The 15,419-nt window shown below is 39.6% G+C and overlaps 2 protein-coding genes across 4 annotated transcripts in view; one reads left to right on the plus strand and one right to left on the minus strand.

The window, feature by feature from the left end:
- The first annotated feature begins 3,582 nt into the window (after positions 1-3,582).
- Positions 3,583-5,965, plus strand: LEAP2 (liver enriched antimicrobial peptide 2). The gene is made up of 3 exons (XM_060240516.1): positions 3,583-3,776; positions 4,508-4,644; positions 5,578-5,965. The coding sequence occupies exons 1-3, from the start codon at positions 3,723-3,725 to the stop codon at positions 5,612-5,614; spliced, it is 228 nt and encodes a 75-aa protein (XP_060096499.1). The 5' UTR covers positions 3,583-3,722; the 3' UTR covers positions 5,615-5,965.
- Positions 5,966-11,456: 5,491 nt separating this feature from the next.
- AFF4 (ALF transcription elongation factor 4) overlaps positions 11,457-15,419 on the minus strand; it is a 73,358-nt gene continuing 69,395 nt past the window's right edge. For all 3 annotated transcript variants that reach the window (XM_060240519.1, XM_060240517.1, XM_060240518.1), the window contains 3 exons: positions 15,223-15,266; positions 14,169-14,389; positions 11,457-12,704 (listed from right to left, as the gene is read on the minus strand). In XM_060240519.1, coding sequence (XP_060096502.1) covers positions 12,586-12,704; positions 14,169-14,389; positions 15,223-15,266 — 384 coding nt within the window. In that variant the 3' untranslated portion in view covers positions 11,457-12,585. The remainder of the gene's footprint in view (positions 12,705-14,168; positions 14,390-15,222; positions 15,267-15,419) is intronic.

Raw genomic sequence — 15,419 nt, forward strand, 5'->3', positions numbered from 1 at the left:
TGAGAATACACATTTATTCCACAAAATGGAATCACTCCTTACAGCCAGATAAACTATCTACCATTGTACTGCTATGGCTTTATGGTTAATCTGTGGAAATTCACATGAAACAGGTACCTAGGTCTACACTAGGTTCACTTTGCAAATACACACAAGGTGATCACCTTTCACTTCTATTCTTAGAAGTGAAGGAGAAGGCACTGCTTTGAAGGCACTTTGTAACACCAGAACAAAAGCTGCCCTGGAAAATGGCAGAGAACAATGTGTGTGCGTGTGTGTGTGTTTAAAAAACTTTGTAAACTTTTGCCTGGACAAGCCCCCTCCCTTGTACATAAATGGATGTCCAAGCCTTTATGGGAGAATAATGTTCAGTGAATATATAAATTACTCCACTGGATTTGGGGTGGGGGGGGGGACTGTGAAGCTCTGGAATTTAGGAGAGGACTCCAAATGCCAGATTTAAGAAGTTCCAAATCTTTGTTAAAGGGTTTGGAGGATTAATACTATTTGCTAGTCCTAGGGTTACCATATTTTGAATAGCAAAAAAGAGGACACATTTCCCTACAATGTCAAACAAGTGATCACTATGACAAATCTCATTTTAAATACCTCTACCATTTAAGCTGTGATAATTGATACTAACTAGGAATATTCTTAACCTTCCAACCCCCAAAGAGCACATTTTCATCAGCTTTTAAAAAGCGCCCAAAAGAGAAGAAAAGAGATTGAATTCATACCCCGCCCTTCACTTGGGAGTCTCAGAGAAGCTTGCAATCTCCTTTCCCTTCTCCTCCTCACAACAGACCACCCTGTGAGGTGAGAGAGCTCTTCCAAGAACTGCACTTGAGAGAACAGCGTTGAACTTGTGACTGACCCAAGGTCACTTCCACCAGTTGCATGTGGAGGAGCAGGGAATCAAATGCGGTTCTCCCAGATAACAGTCTGCACACTTTACCACTACACTAAATTGGCTCTTCACACACACACACACAAAGAGGACATTCAAAAGAGGACATCTGATAATCCTAGCTAGTCCCAATTTTTGGGCCCTGCTGCTGATTTTGCAGGAAGGACTATTTTTCTCTTGTTTCAATTACCATCCAGGTTAGAGAAAGGGTGGGATTCCTATCATGTTAGAGGTGGGATTCCTATCATTTTTGTAACATTTAGGTCTTCTAAGAGTGCCACATAGTACAGGGCACTTACACTGCTTACAGAGACACAGAGAAAAAGCAATCCAGCAAGGCAGATGAGAACAAATCTACATGGTTGTGTTTATTCTGTAAACATATTTCATATTACTTTTTGCAACGGTGTACAGATTTTAAGGATGCATTGGAACATTGATTTATGGCTTTTCACTCTCTAACCTCTCCCCTCCTGCTGCAGCCCAAAAACCTGTCTTCTGAAATGCTGTTCATGGTAGCAGCTTTTTAGGGAGCACTTGGGACTGTAGTGGGGGAAGGGGGAGATGAGAAAGTCATGCTCCCCAAGCAGAAGTGCTGCCATCCATGGAAATGCTAGGGTGGATCCAAGCCAAAGTGTGTTCCCTAACCCGAGGACCTGAAGTCTTGAGGATTTATTCAGTTCTCTGTCTCTATGTTAATAGTTCTTATTCAGACAGAACTTTTCCAGACCATGTGGGGCTTCTTCCTCATGCTCCAGGATGAAAACCTGGCCCTGTACAGGCTCACTGTGACTCTTTTGCAGTACATTTTGAGGAATGATGTACATTTGCCACAATCACAGTTGCATCTGTTTCATTTGAAGATGCTATTGGAATACAGCCACAAGATGTGTGGTTGACTTTCAGCTGGTGAAGCCTGCTGAAGTGGACAAAGTGCTGATAAGTGAACAGACCCGTTTAGCGGCTGATAGTACCTAGCTGGGTTAGGTTGTTCAATAGGGTTCAAGATGTAATCAGCATAGTCCAGAAATCATGTAACTCCTCTCTAATGAAGGCATCACTAGATAGATCCCTGTTACCTAAATGATTAGGGACCATTCTTAAGCAAGATGCCTGAACAGATGGTGGCTATGCGGCTTCTGGAAATCTTGGAAGAGATGGATAATTTAGACCCACTGGACTGACATATGTCTATGAGAGAAATGGACTGGGTCACTCCAACAATCTTCACTGGAAAAGTGAAATGAGGTGTACATCCCTATTGATTCTTGTGGACCTCTAAGTACCCTGTGATATCATCAACCATAGTATCATTTGAAGAGGACAGGTGGGTTGGCCGTGTGGGAGGGGCACCATGCCTTGGTGGTTTCATTTTTACTTGACTGGTTCTGGAAGTGGGAGACTGCTACTTAGGTCCATAGCATTTGTGCTTTCATCTCCCATGGGGTCTCCTTTGTCCCCCATGCCATTTAACATCTCCATGAAACCAGTGAGGAGAAACTGTCCATGATTTGGAATCAGCTGTCAGCAGAACATAGATGACATCAAGCTCTGTTTCTCCTTAATAGCTGAATTGGTGGGTCTGAGGAAGTCCAGAACAGCTGCCTGGCGAAGGTAAATGGGATTGAAGAAGGGATGAAGAAGAGCTGGAGCTTTGTATGCATTTACTTTTCTGGTGTACCAGCTGTATGTCAAGCATCAGTGCTTCAAAATTATTTCCTTACAGCACACTTACTTCTCAGTAAGTGTGAAGAAACATAAAGGAGAAACACAGAGAAAAGTAAAACCAGGAGGCAAGAGGAGAGGAGGAAAAGAATTTGATAGAGGAGGGAAATGAAGGAGACAAGAAACAAGGCACACAGAGAATAAAAATATTTTCCAAGGGCACAAACATTGCAGAAAAAATGCTACTCTCCTCCCCCCCACAACTGACATTAGCCTATCTATTCCTACCACCCTATATAAAAGGCTGTTCTACAGTACTTTGAAACAAACCAAGATTAGCTTCCTAGAGATTTAATAACTATATTTAGAAGAACACACAGTACTTACACAGAATCAGAAGAGATTTAACAGAGTGTACACAGGGCTGGGTTGAATCAATATGGCATATTTTCTGAGTGGGTAATGTGAAACATACGGAGTCATTTGGGATTGTTTCAGGTTTTTTTTTTCATTTTTAAAGAACTGCCTCAGATTATTGGCGGTTGCAGATTAAGTGTTGCAGAAGAGGTTCCATGTGCACCAAACTACTTCATGTGATCAGAAAACAAATTGTAGAGCTATGCACTCAAGAAGGTTTATGGAGTAGAACTATACAACTTCTGAAAGTTTGGGGGAGGGCTTGGCTAAACACACATATCTCATGCATGACTGCAAAAGGTCATAATCAACTCTTTCTCCTTTTCATGAGGCAATTTATGGCTGTTATTTTCCACTGAACTCTAGGAAACTAAACAAAAATGGCTAATTTCTATTATGCTCTGACCATTTGCCTCTTTTCAGGCACATTGTGAAATTAAGTTTTTTTTTAAAAGCAAGTTGGCATGTTTAATGCACTGAACAGACAAAGTACAAGTGTTGGGAAAAGTAAATATAGTTAGCCTAGTGGACAGACCTTGGACTACCACTTGAGTAGATAACTTACTAAACCTCTTTTTTTCCCTACAATGAACTTTGGCTTTTTAATAAGTTGGTGGCTGATGCAACAGAGGCTTTGCATCTATAAAAGCCAGGCAAGGCAGCTGGGAAACTGTTCAGGAATTTCAGTAGCTTCTGGGAAACATACTGACCAGTGGAAAGCTATCCAAAGATCATGCAGAACTTGAAAATTGGAGTTGTCTTAGTTTGTTCAGTCCTGTTGACTCAGGTAAGAACAGAAAGAACACATTTGCATTGCCGTTACCAAAATGATGGTTTGAGTGTTATTCGTATGACTAGTTACATTTCAGTAGTTCTGAGGAATCCTTAGCTAGTACTTTCTTCAATTACTGGAATATCAAGATACCAGAGGAGGCAAAGATTGCAGCGTGAGTGGTTAGTTATTCATAATGAGCAAAATACCTATCATTACAAAGTACCTGAATGCAAAAGGGTATTTATATTTTCAAGGTTCACTCCTACAAACTGACACAGGTTGCACACCTTTGCAGAATCTGAGATCTGCAAAGTGGGTGGGATCCCGGTTCCAGGAGTGAAAGTTGAGTTTTGACCTTACTATACTATCAGCCCCATGCACAGTATAGCACTTTCTCCCATATAAATGACTCTGTGTACGTGTGTGGAGGGGGGAGCACTCTAGGCTTCAACTTGGGTGAACTTACCCTGTGGATATTTTAAAATTCCCACTGGCTTAGACAAATTGAGCTGAAACAACGGGGTGAATCCAACCATCCTCCAGGGAGCCTTCCTGCTGTATCACTGGTTCGTCTGTTTTCACTGAAAACGGCTCAGTAGAGTGGGAGGACAAGGGAAGGGGCCATCCCAATATTTTCCATATAGAAATATTGTCGAGGGGTAGGAGTCTGAGCACCTTCAAAAGGCTTAATAGCTAAAAAGGTCCATAGCATGTGTAACGGCCACACGACACTTGTTTTCCAGACACATTGTGCTGCGTTGCATCCACAAAGTTCTGAGCTGATGAGGCTTAAGAGAATGACACCTTTCTGGAGAGGTGTCACAAGACCAGTTGGAGCACCATGCAGGGATGACAGCGAGTGCTTCAGCAGACTATGCAGGTAATACTCTCCTCCTTTGAAACAAAGCTCCTGTGTTTCATACAGAACAGGGCAGCCAAGCTTCTATTCAGATATGCCTTCTGCAAGAAAACTAGGCTTAGTCATCTTGAATATACAGATTGCACTTATGCCTCTTGCAAAAATTAGTTTTAAGTGATTAAAAGTGGCTAAAAACCCAACAACCCAAGTTGACAGGTGTACCAGATCTAGAACATGTTCTTTATGAATATTTTATTTATAAAGTATCCTCATTACCCTCACTGTTTAGATTGCTTGCATTACATTTTCTGGAAACGGGGCTCAAGACACTAAACACAGTTGGCTTTTATTGACCAGCTGCTAAACAATTCCTATTACCTACAATCAAAATCGGAGGGGGGGGAGGGGGGCGGGAAGAAATCTCATTTCAGATTTGCAAATCTAAAAATTAAATCCAAGAAACCACTCTGACAATGAGACAATGGCAGGTTTATTGCCATTTCCCTGAAAATACACAACCACAAGGAACAATCTGTGCTTTAGGAGAAAAAGGTAAAGGTAGTCCCCTAAGTGCAAGCACCAGTCATTTCTGACTCTGGGGTGATGTTGCATAATGACATTTTCACAGCAGACTTTTTTTACAGAGTGGCTTGCTATTGCCTTCCCCAGTCATCTACACTTTCCCCCCAGCAAGCTAGGTACTCAATTTACTGACCTCAGAAGGATGGAAGGCTTAGTCAACCTTGAGCCAGCCACCTGAACCCAGCTTCCGCTGGGATCGAACTCAGGTTGTGAGCAGAAAGCTTCGACTGCAGTACTGCAGCTTACCACTCTGCGCTAAGGGGTTCCTGCTTTAGGAGAAAGGATCATACAAACCTTTCAATGAAAATTTTCTCTTTATGTGAGGGGCACATGCCTACGATCATGTAAACTGACTGCTGTTCTCTTCTGCAGGAGTAAACATTGTTCTGTAGCAGTATCAGAAGAATGATTCTTCACTATGGAAAAGAAAATGCTGTTGCTTCCATTGACAATGTTCCTGTTTATTTATTACCTGCCTGGAACCACTTGCATATATTTACTGTTTTTCAATTCAAACCTATTTTTTTAAACTTTTTAAGATTTTTATTTGCAAGATTCCTTATAATATATGATATAACCAAAGCAAAAGCAATTCAAACCTTTTTTTTTTTTTTGGAACAGATGTTAAATGCACTTGCTAGAAGCTGTTTTAGGCTATACCTCTGTGAACTTTTAGCTAAGCTTATATTGATCATTTTTTTTTTATACTTTGTATTTCATTTTTTTTTACCAATACATTAAAGCTCTGTTTAAGCAACTATTTATCTTGTATATAATCAGCCAACCAGAAAAGCCATAGGTAGCGGAGGTAAATTGGAAATGCTTGGACTACAGTGGACAGAAGACATTGACTATTTTGCAGTAATTAAGGGAACGGTATCAGGTTTTGACTGTGTCCCATCATTTACAAAGCTAGCAGTCTGAAAGGAACCAGCTTAACCCTGTGAACCAGAAAGAGCATACATCTCAACACTAACACTGACTTAAAAAGATGAGCAAAGAGAGAATCATATATGGCTTTCAGAAGTTCATTGTGTGGTAGATTAATGCTACAATCAGCTAGACAGAATCATGAAGAAGATATTGGATTTATATCCCGCCCTCCACTCCAAAGAGTCTCAGAGCAGTTCACAATCTCCTTTACCTTCCTCCCCCACAACAGACACCCTGTGAGGTAGGTGGGGCTGGAGAGGGCTCTCACAGCAGCTGCCCTTTCAAGGACAACCTCTGCCAGAGCTATGGCTGACCCAAGGCCATGCTAGCAGGTGCAAGTGGAGGAGTGGGGAATCAAACCCGGTTCTCCCAGATAAGAGTCCGCACACTTAACCACTACACCAAACTGGCTCTCATGGAATAGAGACACAAAGTGTGTGTATCCCCTTTCCTGGACACAATATTGATCATTCCGTCCCTCGCAGAGTATGTTTTCCTGATGAGATTTCCCCATAGTAAAACCGATTTATAAAGAATGAATGCAAGTACTGCACTTATAAAGTTTAATACAGAAAATCTATTTGATATTTATTAAACTTAGTTTCTCCAGTTACAGTTTTGCATTGTACAAAGCATTTTAATGACACAGTAGTTAAAAAGATCTTTACAAATTGAAATGTGATACCCTTTTCTCCAAATATTTAATTGCCATAAATTTGTTTAAAAATACACATTAAACGCATATTTCAGACACTAAACTTTCTATAATCTCAATACCACAAAATACATAGAATATACTATACAGATGTGGAAAAAAAATCTAGTTAGTATATAATACTTTGCTCACCATTAACATACGTGAAATGCACATACTGACTTAGAAATCCTAATTTGGAGCCCCAGAGTACCCTTTTGAAATTTCAAATGTATTGCAATGGAAAAAAAAAAATCACAGTTTTCTTTTTAAGTTTAGTTTTGGCTGAAAACAGTTGACTAAATATGTTGGTAAGTTACAAAACATATAAGACGTGGACATGTCATGTACAAAGCATACGACAGTGAGCCATCCTGCCAGTCATGATCAGTACCAAGCTGCATGCTCAACAAAGGTTGTTGTTTTTTAAAATTGATAAGTTACAAGTAAAAAATAACCTCCCCCCCATCCCACTTCTAAAGTTTACCCTCCCCTCCAAAAGAAAAGAAAAACCTTCTTTACCAAATAATTTCAAATAAGATAAAGGATCTTTAATAAATATATAAGCACTTTATCCTCCATATACAAAACTTCTTAAAACCATTTAAAAGGGGGAACCAGATACAAATGTCAGCAATGTGCTCGCAGAAGCCACGTTCTCGGAGATTTTAATGCAACCGCTTTGAAACAGAAAGGGAATATTTTGAATCCAATCTGCCAGCATTGGTTCACACATTTACATTACCAGGTACAAATGTTTTGCCAATGTGTTTACGCATGGAAATGAGGAGTGAAGTTAATATTAGATCAGTTTTGCCCATTATCTGAGTTGCAGCAGTTGGTTCAGATGTCTTTAACCAAGTCCTTTCAGCTCAGAACAGCTGAACAGGCAAGAGCTAAAAATCATTTGCCCGGGGGGGGGCGGGGGGAGAGGCATTTGTAATCAATGTCTGAACTTTCCAGGATAGTCTCAACCCAGTGAAAATCTTTTAGTGGCCCATCACCGCTACATTAAAGAATCATCCAAAACAATACTTGGTACTGTTAAGCTGTATTTCTCTTTCTCGGAAATTCTCTCAGAAAAGGACAAATTCATTAACAGGGATTACTAATAAAAGCTTTGGCTAAACTTTGTTGAGATATCCAACATTAACGGTCAATGAAAAACCACAAATTTTCCCACAATACTGCTTCCACTCAATTTATAGTCATTTAGTCCTTGATCCAAATATTTATGAAATATTTGCCATTTAGGACTCTACCAAATGGTTTGGATGCAGCTTACTCCTCTATGGATAAAAATGTATTCAAGCTTGACTTGCTCAGTTCATCTAATCCACTTTTGGGAGGAAATACTGCAGATTTTACAGTGCAGGGAAAATGATATATACACTAAAAGACAGTATTTCCCTTTAGCTGCCAAATTTGGCAAACTAAACAGTTATCTTCTGAAAGCTGTGTTTTACTTGCACTTGGCAAGCATTCAGTTATATCTGTAGACTCTACACATGCAGCGGCTGATCATCGCATATTACAGGGGCAATTTTGTATAAAATCACAGCATTTAAGCCTCATTGCTCTAGAATAAACCCATAGCACTCCTGCATAATATGAAAAATTTATCACCACCACCAAAATGAGGATGGCTCAGCAGTCAATAAATATATCAATATAGTCAGCACTATAATCTAACACAAGTATAACAAACTTTGGACAGATCTGAGTTCATTCATCTATATATGCATGTAGATATATGTATTAGAAACATGTACATTACAAATTGCATACTACTGTCAAAGATCAAGAGCCATTAGCTCTGCTTTGCAGCCAAGAGATTTAAATCACACTGAACATGTGGGTCATCTTGGTCTGGTACCCTGAATGTTCATGATAAGATACAAAATGAAGTAGCCAAGTGTCTACAAGTCCATTATTCCTTGGGACCTGCCATCAGAATTTTGCTCGAGTTTGGGACACATGTAATTTCCACTTCACCCCAACCCACAGATTAAACTTCTGTAGCTTTTTGTGCTGCACTGTCTTTCACACCCACTGCCAGCAGCCTGGTGGAACACCCACAAAACATCACTGGTGGATCTCACACCATGTTCATGATTTGCTGTCCTGCAAGGCTGTTGGAAAATTCAACATTACTCAAATGCCTGAGCAAGCTTAGTCTGACCATTAAGCCATATTTAAAGGCTCATCACTGGGATGAACTATAAACACTGATATGTGTAACACACAATCATTAACCCCTTTATATATCTAATAATGCAATGTTTTCAAAATGAAGACAATAGCACAAATTATGACAGTGCTCAAGAGATACTCGTATGCATTGCAGCACAATCTTGGAAGCAAGCCCAATTATGTTCCACAGGGCTTACTCCCAGGTAAGTGCATTATCAGCATTGCAGCCTTAGGTTGTTTACTTGCTTTTGGAAAGGAAAGTAGAAGCTTATGACATTTTCACTGAAGTATTAACATTTTGGCAAAATAGTCATGTACTTCAAGAAAAAGGGATTTCAGAGTACATTAAACGGCCTTTTCATATCATTGATTCCAATATAACTGATTGAAAATTACTAGGAAGCAAAAGTACTATTCATGTATTTAGAGCACACAGATAACAGCTCAAGAGGGCATGTATTGGAACAGTTAGCGTATGCTACCTTAGGTCCACAATTAAAGCAAAGAGGAACTGGTAGATTTATTATTAAACATGCCCATGTTAAAGATTGATCGGGAAAAACTTTTTCCCCTTCAAATTCGAATATGATACTATGGACTTGAGTTTTTAAGGGGGGGGGGGAGACAGACATTCACACTGGCAGTAATCATAACTGAATACAAAAGCAAGCCAAACCACTCTGCAGATCACTGCAAACCTACACAGCAATAGAGCTTATATAATCCAGCTCTTAAAGGTGTAGAGGCTTCAGCATGGCAGTGTGCCAGGCACTTCTGGACATTAAGAAAAAAAAGAAACAACCCAATGGATTTGAGCTAGAATATATGGGTTGCACCTCTTGGGATTGAGGTACATTAAAATATACCTGCTTTAAAACGACTTCAAATATAAAGTCTAGAACTCTCCCAATATGTGAACGCAGTGGACTGTGTGTCAGGGGAGCAATTAAAAGTTTATGTGGCAGCCTGTGTGCACACAGCGACCCTGACAAGCTACACAGAAAGAAACACAGCAATTTAGATATATTTGGATTTACTCATCATGGAACACATGAAGTTGCCTTCTACTGAGTTAGACCAATGGTTCATCAAGGTCAGTATTGTCTACTCTGACTACCAGTGGCTCTCCAGGGTCTTAGGCTAAGGTCTTCCATGTTAACTACTAACCAATTCTTTTAATTGGAGGTGCCTCGGATTGGACCTGGGACCTTCTGCATGCCAAGCAGATATGAGCGACAGCGCCTTCCCTCAATTTTCAACCAAGCCTTTAACTTCATTTAGCAAATGTTTATACAAGTGAACATTCTTTAATTTATAATGCAATGTGCAATATGAAGCTATCTTATACCTTTGTCAATTTAACAGAGTGCTGTCTACTCTGACTAGCAGCAGCTCTCCAGTAAAGAAAGGTCTTTCTATAACTGGAGATGCTATGGACTATGCCTGGAACATTCCGCATGCAAAGCGTGTGTTCTGTCACTAAGCTGTACCCCCTCCTCATATTTTTGTGCACAGTCAAAATAGATATGACTGGGTTTTTTAATTGACTTGCTCAATGCATTCAGTGAAGTAGGGTTGCCAGGCTCCAGGTGGGGCCTGAAGATCTCCTGGAATTACAACTCATTCCCAGACTAAATAGAGCCTGAAGAAAATGGCAGCTTTGGAGGGTGGACTTTATGGCATTGGACCCTGCTGAGGTCCTTCCCTTCCCTGCTGTCCTTCTCAGGCTCCACCCCCAAATCTCCAGGAGTTCCCCAACCCAGAACTGGCAATCCTGGTAAACCCAAAGATTTCAAATGAATCTATTCCAAGTTTGGGGGGAATAAATTTGTGCATCCCTGGAAATAAACAACACATCTGAATACAAGGCCCTATGTTTACTGAAGTTACTGTAAGTAATGAAGCTTCTCAACATCCTAAGGACACACTGCAGTATTAATTAATGTAGAATTCCATTTCTTCTTTCAAAGGTCGCCATCATTTTGGCACATTAGCTACACAGCTAGACATAATTTTAGTGCAATCATTTTCTTGAACATGCACGTTCATATCTGGGATAGGATTCAGGGACAAGGACAGGTAAAGCAGCATTCCACGATCCCACATTGAAGGGGTTCAGAGTTTGACTCTAAAAGACAACCAAGATGTATTGTCAACAAATGACAGCCACTAATATTAGGGAAAAGGAAGTGAAATTTTAGTAGTACTGCAGGATACCAACTGGACACAATATACTGGGTCCTACATGTAAAACCTCTTGTAAACAGTACTCAAAATCTTCATCTAAAAAGGCATAAGGCACACCAGACTTGATAGGGACAGTAAGATTTTTTTTACCTCAGACAAGCACCTTCTATGGAAAGGTACTTTGGTTAGAAACCTTAAAGCAGTCACTTAGAATTCCATGCATGATTCTTGCTGATCACAGTTATTTCCTTTTAACATTAATAAACCATTCTCTTCTCAAACATTTAACATTAATGACAACATAAAAACAATGGGAGTAAAACCAATATTTTAAGTGAACTGGAAAGGACAGTTTCCAACCTCCCTGTAATCACAGGCCTATTCTCTACCCTTTGTTGCCCACCGCATATTCATATTCAAGAGAAGACACGGATCTTAGTCACTGTTCATGTTTTCTGGTTAAGCTCTGGAAATGAGATAAGCATCAGTTCCACGTAAGCATCAATGTTAGTGGCTTCAGCATCTAACAGTGACAAGCAAGGAAATAAATATGCTGCACAAAGCATAAGATTGTCCATTTGAAACAATTTCTAGTTCACACCTGGAGACTGAAGCTCTTTGTGATCCACATCACTTTGATATTGCATTAAATGCAACTTCCTGTAATGTTTTGTGATTGTTAGTGTTAAGACATGAGTTTTGAAACTAATTGTCCATCCAGCCTTATATTTCATTTCAATGCAATGGCTTATCTTATAGAAGAATATCCTTGGAACTTTTGCACAATAGTAAAACTGTGGCTGTCATTTAGGGGTTGAGTCCATTCACAGAAACGTGTCCCTTATACTTTAGAACCTATCAACCCTTATTTCTTTTACAATCTCTACCACCACAAGACATTACAGAATAACAAAGTTCACAAAATACTTAAATAAAGTGTCTACACTTAATCTCCACTACGTACTTGATAGGGGAAATTTATAGGAAAACACAGCTAAAACTTTACAGCCCCAAAACAGAGCTTTTAAAAAACAAATTAAAATAAATAAGTTTTAAACAGATCTGTTAGACATAACCACTAGAATTTCAATCCAATTGCAGCTCAGTGAATCCATATTATATTAAAATGTTGCAGAGGTTAAAATATTTTAAATATCTTAAAAAGGGGACCACTGGAAAAAGTTCATATTGACATGATTCAAGTTCTCATACACATGATGCTGGGAGACACATGAAAGCATTCCTTACTCTTATTTTCCACTCAGCAATGCATTATGGCAGTCTTTCCTTATTGTTATGACACAGTGTTGAAAAAAAATTCAGAGGCAGCAAGAAAAGTATCTTCTTCGTTTAAGATTTCTGCAGTCCAGGAATCACTTGGCATCTGAACGCAACCAATGTAGTCCCTGTCTGGTGTAACGTACTAGCTCTGTCATGAGACTTGCATTAAAGATCAAAGGGCCCATAACTTTATCCAGCTCTGCGAAGAATTCTACAGAAAACCAGAAACAACAGGAATGATACACACATTTCCACATATCTCCTGATAGGAAATTGATTCAGAATTCCTGAAGGACTAATCTTGTGTTAAACTGATTTGAAAAGACTGAAATATGATGTGACACCAAGAGATTAAAAACACCATCTGAAGGCACAGAAGTTTCTAAACTGTCACTTACATTGCCTCATTATCAAGACTCCATATTATTCTTGATTACACATGTCAAATGTCAGATACTGGAGAACTCTCACCACTCAAAGACTCCTGAATTAGCTTCCTGAATTCAAACCCTAAATTCTGAATATTCTGAAGCAATATATTGTTAACTATATTGAGTTTCATTGTCCAGATAAGCAAGCAGCTTGGGGAAATATTTTGTCTACACTGGGGTCAATGAGCCACATGTGGAAATTAATTAGTTCCTCTTCCAGCTGAGGGATGGGACAGAAGTAACTCTTCTTAGTACTAAATGTTCTATTTAAATAATTTTTATTACCAATACAAAAATGTGTAGACTGCAACAAATCCAGATTTAACAGATGCCTAAACAACTGGAAAAACTTTGCTCCAAAGTTATTCTGGGCATCTGGTAATTTTTATATGAGTGGTCAGAAAAGTTTGTTAAGGTCAAATTGTAAAATAAACTCTGTACTTTAAAACAGTAATTTCCAAAAGAAATCCCAAACTGCAAAAAGGAAGGAAGGAAGGAAGGAAGGAAGGAAGGAAGGAAGGAAGGAAGGAAGGAAGGAAGGAAGGAAGGAAGGAAGGAAGGAAGGAAGGAAGGAAGGAAGGAAGGAAGGAAGGAAGGAAGGAAGGAAGGAATCTAACTTCTATGCAAGCTTGACCTTATGCACTACTTTCAGAAATGGCCAAGATTCTTTGGTACTGAGATAGTTTGCTGTTATTCATAATTGTGCATGGGACGGAAGTGATGCACATGGAGCTTGAGATGCTGACAGATAATAAAATATACAGTAATTGGGTGCAAGGGTCAACAGGATCTTCCTCACTCTCCACTCGCCCCAGAGCCATTTCTGATCCCAGGGAAACTGATTCCTGGGTTTCAGGGACTTGTGTTTACTAACTGCTGCACTGGTTGGATAGATGCAGTGGGGTGAGGGAAGGGAGCAAATCCAAACTTTTCCCTTCCACTGGCAGAGCTCCACCCAAGCAAAAGGCAAAAAGGGTGATCTCAACTCCTCTCCTCCCCACAGGCTAATACATGCAAAACCCTCAACGGGAATAAACTCTCCCAGGAGTGGAAATAACTTGGGGGGGGGGAATGGGAAAAATCCTGGGCTGTCAGTACATCCTACTGACGGACCACTGAAATGCTTGAAAGCATAAAGGTTGATATATTGAAATATCAAGATCTACAAATGTTGATATACTGAAATATCAAGATCTACCAATGTAACAAAATCCAACAGATTGAAAAATGCTATAAAGTCTTACCCTTTTGTTCTCTGGCAAGCTGATCTGCTTGGTCCCAAATTTCAGTGGCATACAGAAAATTAGAAGTCACCTGGACATAGCTGGCTGCCATCTGGTGGATTCTCTGTGGAATAGTCACTGAAGAAGTGCTGCCTGAAGGGTTGCTTGACCCTGAAGAGTAGCTTCCTGAATTCCCTGGAGACAACTTTGGAGAGACTGGAGACGGCATACTGCCTGGTTTGCTAGTAAGTAAAAACAAAAGTACACATTTTGCTTGCTATACCCTGCATTAAGACAAGGCAGAAAATGTGGTCATGGTTTTTGTTCCAGCACGTGAAAACTGCATCCAGATATTAGTTATGCATATAATAATAATAAACTTTTATTTGTATCCCGCCCTCCCCGCCGAAGCAGGCTCAGGGCGGCTAACAAGACATGGTATCCCATGATTTACATAAAATAATTTTAAAATACAGTTGATACATACATTTAAAAACGGTTACATAAAAGTTAAAACTACAATAAATTAAGGTGCTATGTTCAGTGGATATATTTCGATGGCTAGGTATCGTTTTCAGGGCTCCTTATATGCTTGCATAAAGAGGGTAGTTTTGCAAGCCCTGCAGAATGCTGGATGCATGCAAGAAACCAAGATTCTCCTATGTGTATCCCCATCTACGTGATTTGAATTTGTCAGGGGAGCTCTGCTGATGTGATGGAACTTTCTTACACCTTCCCAGTGCATCCCATGAAGTCCCCCAAAATGCTGCTCAAGGCGAGGGGGGCCAGGATACCCTTAGAAACAACATGCACAGGCAAAACAGAAACTCAAAATACGAGGGAGGAATCTGCATACTCCAATAGACAATCTCTATCAAACTTACTCTTTCAAAGGGGGGGGGGGAACGGTATAATTTATAAATGTTTAGATAATCCCAAACCAGTTAAAATGTGATTACTGCAATACACAAACCTTTACAGAATATGAAGAATGCATAAACCCCACCTTGCTTGCTTTTTTATTTTTTTTAAGATCAGATGAAACAATATAACCCTAAGTTCAATAAATGCTTACCTTCCCATACCAGGTGATGGAGCTTGAGAATTGTTATAAGAATTCTGTTTAGGAACAAGAAAATTACAACATTTTAATAGGCTTATTAATTGTTTGATAAAACCTGGGGAAAAGAACAATAATTATTCCAAAGATAACACCATTATTAGTCATTCAAAATTAATTCAATAGGAAACAGCAAATTTGAAGTTTTATGA

The sequence above is a fragment of the Heteronotia binoei genome, chromosome 5, assembly GCF_032191835.1.
Source record: "Heteronotia binoei isolate CCM8104 ecotype False Entrance Well chromosome 5, APGP_CSIRO_Hbin_v1, whole genome shotgun sequence".
NCBI classification, from domain to species: Eukaryota; Metazoa; Chordata; class Lepidosauria; order Squamata; family Gekkonidae; genus Heteronotia; species Heteronotia binoei.

What these genes read in the sequence shown, in the direction of transcription:
- LEAP2 (XM_060240516.1), top strand. Translation starts at nt 3,723, where the DNA reads ATGCAGAACTTGAAAATTGGAGTTGTCTTAGTTTGTTCAGTCCTGTTG. An exon ending in GTTCAGTCCTGTTGACTCAG is followed by an intron (nt 3,777 to 4,507) that starts GTAAGAACAGAA and finishes CTTGTTTTCCAG; the next exon opens with ACACATTGTGCTGCGTTGCA. An exon ending in TGCTTCAGCAGACTATGCAG is followed by an intron (nt 4,645 to 5,577) that starts GTAATACTCTCC and finishes TCTCTTCTGCAG; the next exon opens with GAGTAAACATTGTTCTGTAG.